This window comes from Gobio gobio, assembly GCF_949357685.1.
Source record: "Gobio gobio genome assembly, chromosome: 4".
NCBI classification, from domain to species: Eukaryota; Metazoa; Chordata; class Actinopteri; order Cypriniformes; family Gobionidae; genus Gobio; species Gobio gobio.
Genome location: NC_137100.1, coordinates 51,928,158 through 51,940,203, shown reverse-complemented (window position 1 = coordinate 51,940,203; position 12,046 = coordinate 51,928,158). Strand labels below are relative to the sequence as shown.

Sequence of the window (12,046 nt, the reverse complement as noted above, 5' to 3'; positions counted from 1 at the left end):
AAATTATGAATGCATTTAATGCACCCTCCCCGCCCCAGACCTACTAAGGTCATCTGACATTTCATACAGCTGATGGTGACGAACACGATGTAGGGCAACAGCTCACTACGTGATGTAGCCTATAGAATGCAGTTAAGAATTAAGATATTGGGGCAAAAATGTCTTCATATTCCCTTTTAATAAAAAACACATTAGGTAGGTATAATTCAACCAAAAATTTTATTTTGGTCATTATTTACTCACCCTTGGCCGTTGTAGCCTAAAATATTATGGGTAATAATATAGTTAAATTTATTATAATATTTATTTCTAAAGATCCTTTTTGTAATGTCTATTTGATGCTGTTCTCATTTAACACAATAATGACTTTTGGAGGTAATTTCTCAGCCAAAAAAACAGTGCAAACTGAATGAATAGCTCTTCATTCAACAGACACATATTCACCGAATAGGCTAAATATCTATAATTTTACTGCACAGAACTAATCAATTAATGATAGAAAACTGATTTTCTTACATTGTATTGTTGAAAGTGGACAGTTTGTTACAAAAGCACTGCTTTCCTGACTAGTTGGCAGTGTGTTAAAAAGGCACAACTAATCAAATAATATGCATCGTTGTGGTTTGGGTTGTCTAAGCAAACTAGTAGTGCATAACTGTTTTGATGTCATTTCCTTCTTTATTAATTTTGTGGCGTCTCTGTTTGCATGTTCGTCTGGCACACTTCTGCATGATGCACTTTGAGCTGCAAACACTGCATAAAAGGTGCTATAAAATGTCACTTGTCAAAGTGCTATATCTTTATTTCCTGTCAAGATGACTTTAGTGACAGCGTCAAAACTTTCTGTGCAGTACTTGCCTGGTTTCGTGTCGATGAGTACTCTGGGTTTACAGGAAGGAAAGGCACAACTGTTGTCTCTGTTACCAAAGTGCTGTGGTTCTGAGTGGCCAGCCAAACTACACCAATACAAAGAAAGTGTGTCATGCTTTGCACTTGTATGATGTACATTTCATGAGCCTTTTCTTTCCATTGTTCATCACATGCTGATCATCTCACCTGCATCTGTCTCTCTTCGATCCACTTCATCGTACACATCCATTGCTAATTCCTCAAACAAATGATCGCTGAGCTGCAACAGTATTAGTTACATTAGTAAGCTGTGCTATCAATGGTTGTAAGCATGTTTAGAGACAGGTTAAATAGCAAATAAAGATGCTGTCTTATTTATCAATGACTGGCAGATAACGGTTGTGGGGGGGGTTGGGGCACTTAACAGCCATCTGCTTCAGAGAACCCAAACGGTTTCCTCTGTGCTCAGCAGTGTTGGTGAAGCTGCTTTAAAATGAGCTTTCCAAGTAACAAGCTACAGTAGTTAAACTTCAGTTAAAAGTAGTTATCTATACTACAATCTACTAGCAATATGTAAAGGGGTACTCTTCAGATGCAGCTACAAATGGTACAATTTATCTCTGCAATCACAGTGGCATTTATCTAGTAAAAAACAATGAGGATATGGTTTCGCGTTTTGCTAGTAGATTGTATTCACTTACGGGTGACCGCATTTGAACAGATAAACTGATAGTAAATAAAACTAGTCAAAAACATAGTGATGGCCATTTAATTGAATATTTTGCTTAATATAATCAGCTTAAATTAATAAAGCAGAATTTAGCTTAGTATTTTGCTACAAATCATGAAATTGTTGTGTTAAATTTCCACTAATGTTCTGATTCACTACTAGTTAGATTAGCAGCATTCTACTTTTAGTTAGTTACACCCCAACATTGGTGCTTAGTCTTGTTCTGTACGCAATGCTGAAGAAACTAATAAATAAAATAAAGTAAAATAGAGGACTCACAGACTGCAGTTTTCTTTTTGCGGCTTTTGCAAACTCTGTTAACTCCAGACTGCTATAAAAAGGAATAAAATATTAGTTATCTTTGTTGTTGTTTTTTAAAATTAAAACAGCTTTATTATAAAATTTGTAATGGTGAAAGATAAGGTGCTATTTAATGAACTGCCATGTAAAATACTTACACATTTCTTTTCCATCAAAGAGAGCAAAAAACGAGAAAGAAATAACAAGATATTAACATAAAATAATGTTAACTTTAAAAACTTGCTCGGATCACCATCTCAGCTGTTCAGGGAAGTATTCTGGGATGCCATCAGAACATCCAAAACATGACCAAGCACATCCCCAAATACTCCTCTACTACAGAAAAAACTTCTAGAGTGGTGCTTGAATGTTTGTGAACGCTTAGAATTCTCTATATTTCTGCATAAATATGACCCAAAACATTATCAGAGGTTCACAAAAGTCCTAAAAGTAGATAAAGAGAACACAGTTAAACAAATGAGACAAAAATATATACTTTGTTAATTATTTATTGATAAAAATTATCCAGCATTAAATATCTGTGAGTGGCAAAAGTATGTGATCTCTTGCTTTCAGTGTCTGGTGTGACTCCCTTATGTAGCAATAACAGCAACTAAATGTTTCTGGTAACTGCTGAACAGTCCTGCACAATAACTTGGGAGGAATTTTAGCCCATTGCTCAGTACAGATCAGCTTCAACTACGGGATGTTGGTGGGTTTCCTCACATGAACTGCTTGCTTCAAGTCCTTCCACAACATTCCAATTTGATTAAGGCCTGGACACTGACTTGGCAATTCCAAAACATTAACTTTGTTGTTCTTTAACCAAACTTTAGTAGAATGACTTCAGTGCTTGGGGTCGTTGTCTTGCTGCATGACCCACTTTCTCTTGATTTTCAGTTCACGGACAGAGATGTCCTGACATTTTCCTTTAGAATTTGCTGGTATAATTCAGAATTCATTGTTCCATTAAAGGGATAGTTCACCCAAAAATGAAAATCACCCCATGATTTACTCACCCTCAAGCCATCCTAGGTGTATATGACATTCTTCTTTCAGACAAATAAAATCTGAGTTATATATTTTTAAAAAAATGCCCTGGCTAATCCAAGCATTATAATGGCAGTGAATGGAAGCCCAAAAAAGTGCATCCATCCATTATAAACATACTCCACACGGCTCCGGGGGGTTAATAACGGCTTTCTGAAGCGAATTGATTGTTTTTTGTAAGAAAAATATCCATATTTAACATGTAATAAAGTAAAATATCTAGCTTCCAGCAGCCCGCCTTCCATATTCAAGTTATGAAAAAAACATTACTGGCGCGACGATGACGTCGGACGTAACGCAAGCATTGTGCTACACTTTATTCGTTAAGTTGAATATGGAAGGTGGTCCGCTGGAAGCTAGATAAATCCCATCGATTTGCTTCAGGAGGCCTCCGGAGCTTTTTTGGTCTTCTGAAAGAATAATGTCATATACACCTAGGATGGCTTGAGGGTGAGTAAATTATGGGGTAATTTATCCCTTTAATGATGGCAATTTGTCCTGGCCCTGATGCAGCAAAACAGGCCAAAACCATGATACTACCACCACCACCACCACCACCACGTTTCACAAAGGGGATAAGGTTCTTATGCTGGAATGCAGTGTTTTTCTTTCTCTAAACATAACGCTTCTCATTTAATCCAAAGTGTTCTATTTTTGTCTCATCCGTCCACAAAACATTTTTCAAATGGCCCTCTGACTTGTCCACTTTAGCAAACTGCAGACGGGAAGTAATGCAGAAATATAGAAAATTCTAAAAGGTTCACAAACTTCCAAGCACCACTGTATACGGATGGCACCAGTATCATTAACAGGGGAACATCAGAATGTATCAGATTATTACTACCTGTCCGCCATCTGTGGTATAATGAAATGCTGTCCATTCTTGTGATCTGAAACACAGAATGTATTGACACTATTGACTGACATACTGGCATAGTTTATCATTTACAATTAACTGCACAGATGCACACTGAAGCATTAAACACAACAAGCTCACTGTAACATCACGGTGGTATTTTACTGAGGCATCTGGCGCTTTGAAGACCATAACCCATCATCCAATCTGACTAAAGTGAAAGCATGCTGTAAAATGGCTTCATCAGCGCAAACACCCTTACAGCTGGATATCAAAACATCAGGTCTCATCATGATAACACCCCGTCAGTGCACTGACTCACCAGGCTTCCGCCCACAGAGGTAGAAGGCCAGCCTGTCTGTGAGCTCGTACTGTATTTCCATCAGTCTGTCTGCCAGGTCCTGATGGCCAGCCTGCCTGAGCACAAAAAAACCCACAATGACGTTATGACACATGGCTTTTTATTTTTGAACTTTTAGGTCCTCTGCCAAATGCTGCCCTCAACCCTTGTGGTCCTTCTCGGAGTCTCCAATGAAATCTGCACCAGTAATAGGGTGCACAGCAGGCCCTCTGAATAATAAAATGACAAATGGGACAGCATACAGACCCGTGGACCAGTGTTGTTAATAATTATATATAAATATAATTGATTTAGATTGCAGCTTTTTTGTTTATTGAAATAAAGCTGAAATAAAGCATAAGATGGAAAACTTAGAAATCTATGCAGATATCTGCACAAAAGAATACTTTTTAATAGGGCTGTGCAATTCATCGTATTTCGAATTCGATTTCGGCTTCCAATGATTATGAAAGCAAGATAATCGGGGTAAAACGATTATTGTGCCGCTGCTGCATTCCGCTTTCGTTCCTCCCAATGCCAAACTTAACATCCAAATCAGCCAAATAAGAGTGATGTAAAATGCAGTCTTCTGTTGCTAAACTGCGGTACGTGATTGATATCAAACAGTGTTATTAAAAGTGCATTAAGCTGCGGAAGAGACGCTGTTCCCTATGCGGCCGCCTGTGCATGCGCTCCGAAACAGGGCGGAACGCGCATAAGCCGTCCTTCGGATGAGACGTTAAACCAAGGTCCTGACTCTCTGTGGTCATTAAAAATCCCAGGATGTCCTTCGATAAAGAGTAGGGGTGTAACCCCGGCATCCTGGCCAAATTTGCCCATTGGCCCCTCTCCATCATGGCCTCCTAATCATCCCCATATACAGATTGGTCTCCTCTCCACCAATCAGCTGGTGTGTGGTGGGCGTTCTGGCGCAATATGGCTGCCGTCGCATCATCCAGGTGGATGCTGCACATTGGTGGTGGGTGAGGAGATTCCCCCTTCTATATGTAAAGCGTTTTGAGTGCCTAGAAAAGCGCTATATAAATGTAACAAATTATTCATTATTATTATAAGCAATGTATATTGTGGGTTTCAGATACCCGCCTAAACGGTCAAATAGCCTACACTTATGTCGAAATGCTGTTTTGGTAAGCATCCTCGTAAACACAGTCGTTTATGTCTTAAGTCAATGTAAAAATGTGATAAAGCGTGTTTGAAACTCGTGTGTAACAGTATATTGGATCTGTGCAGCTCTTAAAGTGACCGCAGCCACATGACATTGAAAATTACTCATATCATGAAATAAGACTTTGATCATGTCGCCCACCAATAATCGTGTTAAATAATTGTGATTTCATTATTGACCAAAATAATTGTGATTATGATTTTTTTCCCCATAATCGATCAGCCCTACTTTTTAATACCATTGTCAAGACCTCTCCAAAAATGTAGACCATCAGCTTTAGTGTGATTCAAACAAACAAAATCACCCTGCTCCAGAAAGATATACAGTACAAATGTGAACAATGGACTCTTTTTAAAGAAGAAAATATAAAAACAACTTTTGTAATATTAATACTGGCCTTACACAAACACTACGTAAAATTACTAAAACTGAAATAAAAATAAATGTAAGAGAAATATAAATATTAAAAAAAATTCAAAAACTGATAAAAATTACAAAAGTGCACAGCAAAATTACTAAAAATAAAATTTTAATTAAATGATATAAAAATAAAAGCTACTTTAAATAAATACTATAATAGTGTATAAACAACACCACTAAAATATCACTACCATGGACTTAACATGGATATTTGTTAAAGGCAACCAGCCAAATACATGACAAGTAGTCTTTTGCACAAATCACCACATTGACAAATAAAATATAGGAAGTAATCAATAAATGCAGATTTCAATGCCGTAGCTATTGATTACCTTGCATAGTTGATGGGCGTTTTGCCGTTAGAGTCGGGAGCCCCAGGGTCTGCCCCGTAAACACAGAGCAGCTCAGCCTGACACACTTGCCCTGCTTTAGCTGCTATGTGCAGCGGGGTGTTCCCTTTCTCCTGTTTAAATCAATGCAGAACAGTTAAAAATGCATTTTGTATGTAACCGAATATGATAAATTGAGGTGAGAAGAGAGGTTTTTACCGGGTGGAAGTAGTTGGCTTGAGCCCCAAGTGACAGTAACCGCAAACAAGTCTCAAGATTGCCGGTTCTAACGCTGGAGTGAAGTTGCTATAGAATCAAAGACAATGTGCATCAATAGAGACTAGGGGTTAAATGTGATTAAAGTCGAGTCGAGTCAACTAGTCGCTGATGACATCATTAATGAACTTATAGCATAAGCCTGAACCTCGAGCTGAGACCCAACACGAGTTGCCTTGTGCACAGCTATGGCATATGACACAGCGCTGCCCACAAAGCTATTGCTCCTACATAACAGCTTATTTTTATCAGTTCTTTTGTCTCTGGGTCGTTATATTTATCAAAGATTTCTGCTCATTCTAAATCAGATACAGATAAACTAGCACAGTAAACATTAAATTTATAGGAATGCATTAGTGAGAGAGCGATTGCGAGTGAATTAACTCTACCTGGCAGCTTCTCTCTATTAATAGTGAAGCTGAGGGGTTTTAGTTACTAAGAAATATATGCTAGAACTTTTCAGTTTCTAAGCTATTTTATTGATAAATCACAGTACAGTGTTGACAATACATTTCTGCACTACTGAATGTTTCTGTGTGCCTGCGATCTGTACGTGATATGTGCACTACTGTCTCTATGTGTGTGGGAGGGGTTACAATGCAGCAGAGCATTAGTTTAGAACAGCGATTAACTTGTGTACAATAAGCTGTTTAAAAAGTGCATTCACCCGATCAATATGGATCCAGATGGTATAATCAAACATATCTTGTGGAGCGCTCTCGGAGTATGGATTTATTTGTCATTTTAACAGTTGGAAACAGAACGTAGAAGTGGACTTCAAAGATTTCTTATCCTGTTGCGCCCTCTATAGGCCATGATCAGCGACTTGACGACATCAAGTTTAAAGCGTCATGGCACAGAGCATTAATAGAGTGGTGCAGGTATGACATCACTTTGTAGGCCAAAATGCAGGGCCGAGTTAGCATTTTAGCACTTACGGTTCCCTCGTCCCGAAGTCAATATAGTGATATTTTAGTGAAAGCAACCAGCCAAATACATGACAAGTAGTCTTTTGCACAAATCACCACATTGACAAATAAAATATAGAAAGTACTCAATAAATGCAGATTTCAATGCCGTAGCTATTGATTACCTTGCATAGTTGATGGGCGTTTTGCCGTTAGAGTCGGGAGCCCCAGAGTCTGCCCCGTAAACACAGAGCAGCTCAGCCTGACACACTTGCCCTGCTTTAGCTGCTATGTGCAGCGGGGTGTTCCCTTTCTCCTGTTTAAATCAATGCAGAACGCAGGCCAAAATGCAGGACCGAGAATGCAGGCCAAAATGCAGGACAGAGTTAGCATTTTAGCACTTACGGTTCCCTCGTGCCAAAGTCAAGGGTTTTTTTGAATGGGATTTTGTTTAAATGGCTGAAATAAGGTTTGTGGTGAACACAAGCTCAAGTCAAGACACTTTCACGTTTTATTCCACGACATAAAATACATCAGTATTACCCCACTAGTGATTTTTTTGAAGCTGCTACGTGCCTTGAAAAAGGCGGTTGCTAACAAGTAGCTAAATGGGACTACAGTGGCTGTCTGGGACATTAAACGGCATCACGCCGAGAATGTGAGCTCAGTCTGCTTTTACAGCCTCATTATGCTCCTATAAACTAGCCTAACTCAAACGTTCTGGGGAAATGTTTTGAGATAAAACTGGAAGAGTTGTCGGAAGCTTAGTGAAGGTGATGTTGAAATTGCGGGCCCATGGTGTAATTCGTTTATAGCCTACCTTTAGCTTTTTACTTCTGGTGACTGCATTTAGATTTTTAATAAAATTAATAAAAGAGGCGTTTATCTGTGAAAATTATCTTGACGGACAAAACGTGTAAGTATCATAACTTTTGTTGATCACAGAGCTTGTTTTTGGCGATAATCCAAAAGCCTACAGGAAAATCCTTTTTTTCTGTTTATCTCATGAGAACCTGTGTGATGCTAACTGCCAATTGGCCTACAAAGTGACGTCATACCTGCACCACTCTATGTCGACTAGACCAGGGGTTTTCAAAACTTTATGATGCCAAGGACCCCCAAATATGATGAACCTTTATGAGGGACCCCTTCCTAAAATCCATCTATTTTTATGAATAAAAAAAAACATTTAAACAAGATAAATACCGGTAGTAAGTGTAACATTACAAATATAACATTGTTTCCCAACTTAAATTGGCTATACTTAATGTTGGATCTATACACCTGAAGAAGAAAATTTTCACTTAAAAATTATTTGTATAAGCAACTCTCACAATAAGTGTACGTAAGCAGCATCCGTACTGCATTCAGAATACTGCCTGACAACCCCAGAGAGCAAGATATAGTGAGAAAAACTTGTTAGACTTTATCCATTTTTGCTTTATCTTTTTATTCTTTGAAATTTTCTGAGGACCCCTTAGAACCTTCTGGAGGACCCCAGTTTGAAAACCCCTGGACTAGACGACTAGTCTGTGCAACCCCTAATAGTGATATTTCAACAAGCCAGATAGCAGACAAAAACCTGATGGGTCTTAGATGTGCTAGAGGAACCGTTTTAATTCTTAATTCAACAAGAATAATTTAAGTCAAACCTGAAAAAAAAGACAAGAATTTGAAGAAGAACAACCATACAACAGTCAACTCTTTCCTTACCTTGCTTAGATCAGCGGCTGCTGTACTGTCGTCATCTCGACAGGGTAAACGATGAACGTAAGCCAGCATTTGATACTTTGCTTTTATGAATTCTGCCTTGTTGGGGCTTTTTAGGTGAGAGAAATAATGGAGCAATTAAAGCCAGTCAACTGTTTAATGTAATCAATTTAATGCATCATTGTTGAATAAAAGTATTAATTTCTTTCAAAAATACAGATGCATCTTACTGACCCCAAACTTTTGAACGATGGAGTATATCAAACATCAATCATTCTGCTATGTTAGAAGATGTAAAAATATACTCACTGGACTTTATCCTGAGGATTGGCTTTGCGTTTCCCGCTCATGATGGATGACGGGTCCAGCAGAGTGTGCTCCCATATTGCATTAGCACCATTGTTGTATAATGTCTGAACCATCTGTGAATGAGAAAGAAATTCAGGGCACACATCACAAGACAAGAATCCATTATGAAAACATGCTCTTTTAAATATGCTTTGTGAGTCACTCTCTCTGTTGGAAGGCCCTCCAGTGAGGTCGCACACCAATAAGCCATTTTCTTAAAACGATTCAAAAGACTCCATTGAAGGATTAAAAAAATACTGATCTGTAAATAAGACTGGAAAAATGTACAAGTGTAGACACATTCAATGAAAAGAGACATTATGGGATCAAAGCAATCGGTCGTGTGCATCAAGAGAACAGAAACTTGAGAGAGAGAGGATGCTGCTGGCTGTATAAGAAGAACACATTAATTCAAATTAAAATATGATGGAGTAGTTACAGAACCATAGACTAAAACAATAGCTATTATTATATCCTTCTATGGAATGTAGATTGACTTTAAAAAATGTAATTGTAGATTACAAGAGAAAGTAAAGTAATAAAAGAAAAGTTGTTACTATTATTGCATTAGCAGGCAGAATTTTTTTTTTTTTTTTTTTTTACATGTATTTTGTCTGGTCAAAGTCTAGTTAAAAAAATAGTTCACCCAAAAATGAAAATGATCACATGATTTACTCCTAGGTGTATATGACTTTCTTCTTTCAGATGAATACAAGATGTTGTATTGAGATTTCGAAACTTTATAATGGCAGTGAATGGTTGTTTTTTGTTTTGAAGTCCATAAAAGTGCATCTATCCATCATAAAAGATATCCACGGAGTAAATCATGGGGTAATTTTCATTTTTGGGTGAACTGACACTTTAATGCATGGTCATAGTGGGTCTCATTCACGAAGCACGAGTACGCACAGATTTGTGTGTGAAATCTGCGTATGAACGATTTTAAGAAATCACAATTCACCAAAGATTTGGGAATATCGTTTTTTTTCTAAATTTACAAAAAATATATGAAAAACTGAAACCACACGTACGCAAGAATAACCTACTCTGTATGGCTTTATAATCGTGTTAAGAAGTTATATTTCATCCTAACATGACTATAATTACATTGAAGTATTTTGCATTAAATGTATTATATAATATAAATAATACAATTTCATTTTAAAGGTCCTGTTCTTCGTGATCCCATTTTTCAAACTTTAGTTAGTGTGTAATGTTCTAAAGTTGTAATGTGTAATGTTGCTGTTAGAGCATAAATAATACCTGTAAAATTATAAAGCTCAAAGTTCAATGCCAAGCGAGATATTTTATTTAACAGAAGTTCCCTTTCAAAGCCTACAGCGAACAGCCGGTTTGTACTACATCCCTGTACTTCCTGCTTTAATGACGTCAATTGAACAGTTTGTTGACTAACCTCCGCCCACAAGAATACGCAAAAAAGGGGGCGTGGTCTTGTTGCTCTCCCACGTGGAGAAGAGGAAGTGTTGCGTTTGTAGAGTGTGTTTGTCACCATGTCGCCGAGACAGTGTTATTTTCATCCTGGGTCTGAATCCGGCTCAAATTGATACGGTAATATAGACATGTTTACAATAACATTGAGCGCATGCATCTCCCCGTTATGGTAAGAGGCGTGACCTTCCCGGGCAACGTGCGCTAAGCTGCTGTCGAATCACAACATGGGAACCGCTGGCAAAATCAGAACTGGTTACGTATTTCTGAAGGAGGGACTTCATAGAACAAGGAAATCATCAGGCCGTTTTTAGGACAGTGAAAACAGCGGTATACAGATAAGTAAATTGTGGGAAAAATACTGTGTTTTTTTACACGCAAAACATGAACACATGTTATATTGCACACTGTAAACACAATCAAAGCTTCAAAAACACAGGGAAAACGGAACCTTTAAATACATTCGATCATATACAGTTAAGGAGTAAGAAAAGCTGCATTATAGTCTCAGCTGCAAGGTTTCTCTGAATAACGCAGATGTACGCGTATGTACAGCTGGCTAATGAGAGCTCTGTAATCTGTGTCTTTATAAAAGGTGTTTTTGAGAACTGGTGAGAATGGCACACTTGGCACTGCTCGAGGATCCGGGCGAGAGCGCGCCTGCGAACAGCGGCAAGATTGACGAGAGTGACGAAAGGCTGTAAGGAAAGCCCTTATATGGAGATGGTTTGGGTGTGTTTTATGCAAATGACTAACCTCGTGCACGCGGCCGCTCATTTAGAATACTGCAAAATCACTAACATCAGATCGAGGTTAAGAACAAATGTGTGTACGAACGTTTTGTGAATCAGGCGGAGATTTGTCGTGAGAAGTTCTCCTGTGCATACAAATATGAGAGATTTGTCGTGAGAAGTTCTCCTGTGCATACAAATATGAAAGAATCCACGAAATTTGTGAATGAGACCTAATGTCTGAGCAGCCAATACTCTTCAGCATCATCCATCCACCCCCCCCCTCCTCCCCCTCCCTTTCAAAACAAATTTTTGGCATTTTAGTGACAAATGTTTTTTAAACAAGACCCAGTTTGACACTGGATTTTGGAGATTGTTTGAAACTGAAAGATGGAGCAGTCCCAGGCATAAACAAATCCCTGTCATGAGTAGGAACATCAGGTTTTCTGTGTTCTGTTGGCAATTGGCGCATAAGTGCATATAATGTAAACACCACGAACGTATAGTGAATCTTTAGCTCCGCCCACAGCACGCCTCCAGGAGCTCGACTGTTATCAGAATGAA

At 38.3% G+C, this 12,046-nt stretch overlaps 1 protein-coding gene across 4 annotated transcripts in view; it reads right to left on the bottom strand.

The window, feature by feature from the left end:
- Positions 1-12,046, bottom strand: part of git2a (G protein-coupled receptor kinase interacting ArfGAP 2a) — a 33,299-nt gene that overhangs the window by 16,911 nt on the left and 4,342 nt on the right. For all 4 annotated transcript variants that reach the window (XM_079816196.1, XM_079816199.1, XM_079816198.1 and 1 more), the window contains exons 3-11: positions 9,264-9,376; positions 8,958-9,063; positions 6,280-6,366; positions 6,064-6,194; positions 4,108-4,202; positions 3,771-3,819; positions 1,859-1,910; positions 1,057-1,129; positions 859-956 (exon numbers count right to left, since the gene is read on the bottom strand). In XM_079816196.1, coding sequence (XP_079672322.1) covers positions 859-956; positions 1,057-1,129; positions 1,859-1,910; positions 3,771-3,819; positions 4,108-4,202; positions 6,064-6,194; positions 6,280-6,366; positions 8,958-9,063; positions 9,264-9,376 — 804 coding nt within the window. The remainder of the gene's footprint in view (positions 1-858; positions 957-1,056; positions 1,130-1,858; positions 1,911-3,770; positions 3,820-4,107; positions 4,203-6,063; positions 6,195-6,279; positions 6,367-8,957; positions 9,064-9,263; positions 9,377-12,046) is intronic.